We start from the raw sequence: 8,985 nt of genomic DNA, 5'->3' as shown, positions 1-8,985 counted from the left end.
CCCTGACCTCAGCTGTGGGGATATACACCCATAAATGTCCCGAACACAGGAAATAAGAAAATAAAGGCAGAGTGCACAATCAATGTAGAAAAATACCCTGCCACGCATTTCTAGTGAATCATAAGTAATGATTGAGAAGGATTAAGTCTGCATGAGTCTATACATTGGTTTTTTAGGAAGTTTCTGTATTGTATATCTTTAAATCAACAAGCTCTTAATGAAATTCCTCTGGAAAATCAGTCAACTAGACTGCCTCTGCATGTTATGTATTTTCACTGTAGCTGGTACCAAATGGCATACTTCCTTCCAGTGAAAAAATATTTGTTATTTATCTGTGGACCTGTTAAAAAGACATCACCCATCTTTATATTTGATCATTTCAATCTTAACTTGAAAAATACCATGTGAGCCCTTAACTCTGTATTATATTTGTGTTCTTCAAACAAAATCAGACATAAAAATTGAAAACCACCAAATCAAATCTCTGCCCACATCCCTGCAGGCATCAGACAAACGGCAAAATGGCGCCATGTTCTGGCACACAGATCCACCTGTCAGGACGGGCTGATTGTCATACAATTGAAAGGATGGGTGGAGTCTGTTAGTGCTAGTGGTTCTACCTGTTCCACCTGCTCTCCTCCCCCCACAGCTCTCCCTCAGGTGTCAGCTGATGAGGGATCGGCAGGCCAGAGACTCTTACTTGCCTGTCCTTCTGTCCTCAGTGAATATCTACCCCTATCCTCAGAAAAAGGAGGACGCGGGTGGGTGCAGCTGAACCTGTTCTCTTCTCCACCTTCACTCTCTCCCTCCACACTGGAGAGAAGTGAGACTGTTTGTTTTCTTTCCGTCTGTTTTTTCAACTCTTCTTTGTTAGGAACAAATATTTCTAAGTGGCTTCGGGATATTAACCAAGTAAAACAGGAAACTTCACCACTTAATGCAGCATGGGGTCTGATGAGTCGTACAATTTTGTCTTCAAAGGTGAGTCATGTTTACTTGAGCTGTGATTGTGAAGAGGAGCTAAAACAGATGCATTGTGTGTAACTTATGTAGACGTTAAAGAAAAGGGTGCAACTGGTTGTGACTGCCTGCTCTAATTTCCGAGGAAGTGAAGAAGGAGATGATGGCTTTTTGTTAATGTGGCTGTAGCGTGTTTGACCTTTGACCTATAGAAGAAACATCTTAGATTTCCTGCTTCAATAATAGAGAGCTATGTGCTTTGTAGAATTATTTCCCTGTTTGACATAAAACGCCTGTGATTTTTCATTCCATTCATTCCAAAGTAAAGTCAGCCACAAAGCACCACGTTTATGTGATGTCACGGCGTCGGTTGTCTTGCGTGGGTGACAGAAAGTCTACACATGTTAGATGAGATAATGAATATCTGATTCTTAACAGAACAGTTACAGTTTTGTCCAATTAACAGTTATATTTTTTGGATTTTGTGTGCCATGAAACTAATGTGTTAATCAATGTTTATGAGTGATTTGCAGCTTCTCCAGTCTGTGTTTGTTCAGTTGTTTTGATAGGGGAGTCTGGCGTTGGAAAGAGTAACCTTCTGTCACGCTTCACCAAGAATGAGTTCAACCACGACACCCGCACCACCATTGGCGTCGAGTTCAGCACGCGGACTGTTCAGCTGGACAACTACACCATCAAAGCCCAAATCTGGGACACGGCTGGGCTAGAGCGCTACAGGGCTATCACCTCAGCGTGGGTACACACACACACGTACACACACGTACACACATACGTATGAGTAATAGAGACATAACAAAGAGGTGAGAATTCTCACATCAGTTTTGACTCGTGCCAGTGTAATTAACACTGATTTCAACTAACAGTCACAGGAATAACAGCTTCCAGTTTGAGTGGTAAGATCCAGCTTTCGTTTGTAGAGATGGGCACAAATACATAAAAATTATAGTTTAGGCAGGATTCACTGCAGTGAACCTGGGAATAAAAATGTCTTATTTGAAAATTAAATGACAAATTAAATAATGTATTTTCAGTTAGTTAAACACACCAATATGAGCTCTTAAAGTATTTTATTACAAAATAAATATTTTATTTTCTGTCCAGCTAAGTACAAATGACAAAACCCTCAGAATTAACAGCTAGCAGTCACGTCTCCTTCAAACATTTTGGAATAACAGCTTCCAGTTTGACTAATAAGATTCAGCTTCAGTCTCCAAATGTACACAAATACATCAAAAATGATCTTGTTAGAAATAACAAATACTTGCTTGCCAAATGTATCTACATAAAATACAAAATACCGCTATTAGAAAATGTATTTAAAGTACAAAAATGAATTTAATATGTACTTTAAAAGTTCCATTATGTAGGATTTAGGGGCATCTCTTGGCATGAATGGTGTATTACACTTATAACTATGTTTGCATCATCACCTGAAAATAAGAATTGTTGTGTTTCTATAATCTTAGAATGAGCCATTTATGTTAACATACAGAGCAAGTCCTCTTCCACAGAGTGCACCATGTTGTTCCTCAGTAGCCCAGAACAGACAAATAAAACACTGACTCTGGATATGGCTGTTTGCACACTGTGTTTTCCTGTTGGCAATCGTAGTTTTCCTACACACTTAACACATGAGAGAAGTTTCAGCTCTGCAGCCTAACCAGTAGATGCCACAAAATTGCACATGCCATACCTTTAATTTGTAATACTGCCTGTCTCTGTTTACCCACCTGATGGACTCAGGTATTACAGAGGAGCAGTAGGAGCACTGTTGGTCTACGACATCAGCAAGCACCTGACCTATGAGAGTGTGGATCGATGGTTGAAAGAGCTCTTTGACAACACTGACCAGCACATCGTGGTCATGCTGGTGGGAAACAAGAGAGACCTCGAGTCCCTCAGGACTGTGCCCACAGAGGAGGCCAAGGACTTTGCAGGTGTGTCCGGAACTGGTTATATGACAAGGTTTTAATCAAAGCATATCTACAGGTTTCTTGTGGCCAATGATGTAGCATTCATCTCAATATTTGGGAGTGGGGCAGATATGAGACGTTTGAGCATCAAACGCTTAATGTCCTGCATTCTGATGAAGTTTTATGTACCAATTTGTGCCCTTTCTGCATTCATCTTTAATTTGGTCAGAAGTCAGCGTTTGTTTATTGTGATCCTTGCCCTTTCTGCTCCTATCCCCTCGGACCAACTCAGAGAAGAGAGGTCTCATGTTCATGGAGACATCAGCGTTGGACTCCACCAATGTGGAACTTGCATTCAGTGAAATCCTCACAGGTATGTTCACTCAGTGTGTCATCAATATGTCCGCTATGAATGACTTGCTGATGCATCTTTGGCATCTTTGTTTCATTATTTCCAGCGATCCATATGAAGGTGATCAGCAGACAGGTGACCCGTGGCTCCATCAGTGCTGTAACCCTGTCCGACCCCATTGGACCCAGCCGAGAGGCACATGAGGGGAACAAGGGCTGCTGCAAGAGCTCCTAAGAGACTGCTGCCCTGTAAAGATCTGCTCTGCCCATGTTGAACCAGCATCAAGTTTGACTGCTCATGCATGACATCATTCACACCCAGTTTGAAGAGTGAGGTACCTGCATGACACATGAGCAGTCAATGTACGATCGTCTTTAACAGCTGTACAGTATATAACCTAAAAACAGCAGATTAATTAATGCAAATATTGAGAAAATCCATCATTTATGCACTATTGTTTTTTTGGTGGCTAATGGGAGAGTTTGACTACACAGAGGTGTGCAATTAATCTTATCTTCATGTTTTTAAAGAGGCACTGTAAAGTTTTATTGCTTTCCTGAAGGAATGCACTGGGATTCACTTGGAATAAATTATTTATGTTATTCTGTCTGCATGTAATTATCACACAAAGACTTGAATTCATTATCTATATTGGACGCATTATCTAAACTAGATGAGGGAATAGGAGAGAGGGCTGATGTGAGATAAAGACAGCTGTGGAATAAGAGCTCAAACCCTTTACAAAAAATAAAGAAATAAAGTGATTCCCCCATGTGAAACGGTACTGTTACCAGTAAAAGTTCTGCAAAGTAGGAAAAAGTCCAGAAGTTTAAATGTGGTCTAAATATATTCAGTGCTCATCATTACACAAGTGTATATATTAAAGTGTTACTTGGAATTTATTATTGGTGCATTAACATGTAAGCAGTGTTTATTGTTGGAGCTAGTTAAATTTAGGCAAACTTGAACTAATTTGTATGTTGTTGGGCAGTTAAATCCATAAAAATGCATCATATTTTATATGATTATTAAATAAAATGTATCTGAAACATTAAACAGCAGTTAGATATGTCACATAAACATTGTGGAGTAGGAAGTACGATATTTTCCTTTGGTTGTACTGGAGTGCAAGAATAAGGTAGTGCAGTGATTTCAGGTGATTTTCAGGTAATTTTCTTGTAACTTTTTAACTAATTTCTTGCTAATTTTTGGCAAATTCATGTTAAGTTGCTCGTGGCCCTCTTCCTATGTTTTTGAAACAAATCAAGCCAATTTGCTCAGGTTGCAAAGAGTTTATTGTTTCACATCTCGTAGACAAGGCACATTGCAAGTAGAAGTTGCTTCATATTAAGGGGTCCCATCAAAAACACCTGGGAACACTGTTACACCATCATGGGTTGAAAGTGTTGTGTCTCTCCTCAACCTGTAGATGGCACTGCTGATGTTGCAAGTTGAATTTCCAGCATCACTACTGTACATTGCTGTGCTGTGTATTTGTCCGCTGGCTCATTTCCTTATTATCTCCAGTGCAACTCACACCATCATCTAATCCCACTGTTCATTCCATTAATGATCACGATATTAAGCCCATGTGGCGCTGCAGTGTCGTCACCATGGCAGCAACCTCGACGCCCTCTTGACAAGCTAATCAGTGTGCCCATGAAGTAGGGAATGAATTTGTGCATTTGCCACAAATAGTAAATTCATTCACAGATCTTATGAATGTATGTGTGTGTGTGTGTGTGTGTTTGTGTGTGTATATATGCAGATGATCTCCAGACTATGGATGTAATTGGACAGGCTCATATGGCACGACTGAAAGAATATAAATCTACAGCATTGGTAGTTAATGACATTCTGGACAGATAGTGCTCTATCTCTGGCTCACAGATGTGCATAAGGAGCCTTTACTGTGGTGTGTGTGCATGTGTGTGCATGTGTGTGCGTGGTGTCCCCAAGCAAAACTCCTTTGCCGGAGATCATTTTGCTACAGTGAAATGACCACAAATGCTTTTATTAAGTTTCTCTTCTGAAAATATGATAGGCAAGGCTCTGGGCCGGGCAGTAAATGTTTAATTATTTCCTTTGAATGAGGATTTTTTATGGGCTGAGTAAAAGCATCTGGTGTAATAATCCACGCAGGCTGAGCCGGCTGCACAGGTTGAAACCCTGGTCATGATATCTGTATATCTCCCTCTGTCCTTAGCTCGGAGGATGGGCTTGTGTTTGCAAAAATCATGAAAATAAAAAGAGTTAAAAGCACCTTTGTTAGGATAGTTAGATTTCCATTTTCTACTTTACAAATTCTAAATAATTCCTCCATGTGTGTAGAGCACTCTCTGACCTCGTCTTAAAGCTCTCAAAGCGGTTGGAAAGGATTTAGCGCATACATGTGGTGGCTATTACCCACATGCTACTTGACATGTGTAGACTGTAAAAAAAAAAAAAGTGTGTCTGAAACCAGGACTCATATATGCTAAAGTGATGGCACCTGTGACCCCAACACAGAGCTGTTCATTCTTCATTTACGAGACCTCTTCCTTCAGCACTTTGTGTTGGATCTTGTCCTCTGAGAGTTTACAGTAGCTGCATCACATCTGTATGGGTATTATTGCGACCTTTGTGTTCGTATGACCTTTGACCCCATGAAATATTTATCTTTTTCTAAAAACCCACTCTTTCCATCCATCATTTACCCTGCTCTATCTCCTCCCCTCTCCTCTCCGATTCCTGATTTTACATACCTTTTTCAACTTGGTGTCAGGCTCAGACAGAGCTGTTTTCCTGCTGTTTATTTCTGCTTCCTACATTTGTTTGTTTGTTTACATGAGTGATTATCAGAGACTCACCCAGAAAACCTCCATTCACATTCACACAAGATCTCAAATAACATCTGTACTTCTTGTATTTATAGGTTTCTCTTTGTCTCCGCTGCAGAATATTTCTGCAGTGAGCACACAAAATATATGGTATAATGGTATTTGTGCATATCATTGCTGCCCTGCAACAAACATGTATCTCCATAATGTGTCCTTTTCATGGACTAAGAAAAACAGCAGCTTCATGAAAACGCATTTCTCTGTTTTTAATGCATTTTCATCTAGGGATGTAGAAATATTTTCTCAACCCATAATCCCAACCTAAACAGGAGACACAAGGTATTTATTGGACACAATTATATAATAAGACATATTAGATGTATATATGTTGCGGGTTGAGGGAAGGGACAGGGTACATGACCCACATTGCTATTTAGGGTCACATAGCCAAGTAGACAGTCGGCAAATTGAATGGCTACCCATTTGGCTACAAATAAGATCACTGACACCAAGCAGGTTGTCCTAACTGAATTCTTTACAGCACAACTTAAGACAGTCGCTAATTAAAGGAATATTTCTCCCAAAAATTGATCATTTGCATATCATTACTTATCCTGTGCTACATTTATTTTGGGAATAACAAATGTTCTTGCCTGCCTCCCCAGTAAACATCCAATAACATAGAAAATGTCTTTATGAGTTATATTCATAGGGACTTGCATTTAACAATAGCAAAACTATATCAAAACATCTGTTTACAAACTCTGACACAACTCGTGCAGTATCATCCAAGTCTCATTTATCCATTCCCGTCATCAATACTTCAGATACACAGCATTTTTGCTAAATCAGTAATATTTAAAACACTTAAAAATATAGGTGCCATTTGCCACCCCCGGGAATTACAGATTTGTTTTGATCTGCCTCTTTAGTGTCTTTGTCGTCTCTTACGGTTGTATCTCGCTTGAACTACACTATATGACCCCCATGATCTCTTGTGGTACTTCTCTGTTTCGTCTGTATCCATAAGTTTTCAGAAAACATGCACAAGTACAGAGTAAGAAGGCTCCGTCCATGTCCTAATTTGTATCTAACATTGAATATAAATGAGTCCTACTATACAGTTGTTGTTTTTTTCACAGTGGTATCAGATCAGTGTTCATTATTGATCGATTTGCAATTTCAGATATTGGACATATTTGAACATCTCTGTGCCAAAACCAAATGTGTTTGTTGCTATGCTGAAACAAAACCTATGCCCTTGTGTAAGATTATGTTCAAATACAAAGCTCTTGCACATCAGATTTGTAATTTGTTATCATTGTGTCATAATGGATGATGTGTCATGTGTGGGCGTATATAATTTTGTAAGAGTGCCTTCATGTGTGCACGTAAGCACAAAAACAAAACCCAAAGTCCAAACACAAGAGTATGTGACAGCCTACATTCCTCCATCATCGTGTATCTGTCAGTGGATGTCAGCAGAGAACACAAATTTTTCGATTTCTTCATCAGCTGACATCATCACATAAATAGAATCAAAGTCAATGCACGCTGATTACCATGGTGATGTTGTTATGGCGACCAATCAAATGGAGAGGTGAGCTGATGGGTGGCAGTCTATTCAGGCTCTCTTCTCCCCAAAATGCGCAGGAGAGAGAGAGAGAGAGAGCTGAGAGGTGGATTGTTGCCTGGAGGTGATTGCAGAGAAAATGTTAAGAGTATGTTTGTCACTCCTGCTCAAAGGCTTTAGTCTCAGCTCAGCTTGTTATGAGATTAAAAAATTGCTAAAACAGTTTCCATAACAGTGTGTGTACGTCTGTGTGCTCTCTTGTGTCTAACTGTATCACCTCCCCATATACTCCAGTTAGTTAGCACCTTTAAAGCTTCTAATTTCATAACAGAGCCTGTTGTGCTTGGCTGTCTGTATTCAAGGCCCAGCCGAGGTCACAAGATTCCTATCCGGCGTACAATTAAACAGGTTGCCAGCGACAAACAGAGCTGAGAGCCTCAGCACCGGTTCACTTAACATAATATTACATACCTCAGTTGCCATGACAGCCTCAGTGTTTGTCTGCGAGTGTGATGCTAAACGGCTGCAGGTGTAAAGTGATGCAGTGAACTATTATTTGAGTGCTGCTTTCAGCTGAAACCTGAGACCGGAAAGTGTAAAATAGGATCGTCATTAACATATTATCTCCTGTGTGACAGGTGAGCTTCCCGCTGAGTGTAAGTTTAAGGGGCGACATCTGGGGAGTAGGGGGCAGATCATGTTTTAGTCGGTGAATGGCAACTTTTTCAGTCGCAAAGTCTTTTAATACTTGACTTTTGCCTGGTTTCATGGAGCTGCATTGACCACAAATCCTCTGACCCAGAAATTTCTGACAGCCGCTCCAACATTTTTACCCACAGACACCTGGCTGCAACGAGAATGTGAAGTCCAGAGCTTCCAAATGTGTGTCTGTGAGAGAAACTTTTCAGCTGCTCCGTCCAAGGGAGGGGGGAAAAAACGGCAATAATACCACCCAGCCCCTAAAAAGTGCTCTGCTCTTTCTCAGAGGAACACAAAACGTCTGGCAATACAGAGAGTGACAAAAGGGGCGTTAAATTGAGTTTTATGAGTAGATATTTCCATGTGTGTATTTTCTCCTCCTTAGCTTTTGTTCCATGTGGCTCGTAGATGGAGGTGCAGTCCAGATGACACAGCTCAGCCAGGAACATGAAGATAGCATGGTTACTCTTACAAATGCACTTTATGTATTATTTTGTTCCGGTGAATGAAACGGATGTCGGCCTTCATTTATGGCAGGCTTCCCATTTTACTTAGTGGTTTTGTTGTGTAGGTCCTTGTTGTGAGGGCTGCACTTTCTTATCAAAAATATCTTCCCAACTTCCCACTGTATGCACATCCCCATGAGCG

The 8,985-nt window shown here is 40.3% G+C and overlaps 1 protein-coding gene across 1 annotated transcript; it reads left to right on the top strand.

Annotated features, from left to right (window-relative positions):
* The first annotated feature begins 634 nt into the window (after positions 1-634).
* On the top strand, positions 635-7,367 carry LOC121957530 (ras-related protein Rab-25-like). Its single transcript, XM_042506151.2, has 5 exons — positions 635-981; positions 1,518-1,713; positions 2,725-2,918; positions 3,187-3,267; positions 3,353-7,367. Exons 1-5 carry the CDS (start codon positions 945-947, stop codon positions 3,478-3,480), a joined length of 636 nt encoding a protein of 211 aa, XP_042362085.1. The 5' UTR covers positions 635-944; the 3' UTR covers positions 3,481-7,367.
* Positions 7,368-8,985: the final 1,618 nt, after the last annotated feature.

Source organism: Plectropomus leopardus, chromosome 17 (assembly GCF_026936395.1).
Source record: "Plectropomus leopardus strain MGB_pleo_1.0 chromosome 17, ASM2693639v1, whole genome shotgun sequence".
Classification (NCBI taxonomy): domain Eukaryota; kingdom Metazoa; phylum Chordata; class Actinopteri; order Perciformes; family Serranidae; genus Plectropomus; species Plectropomus leopardus.
This window is presented reverse-complemented; position numbering and strand designations above follow the sequence as displayed.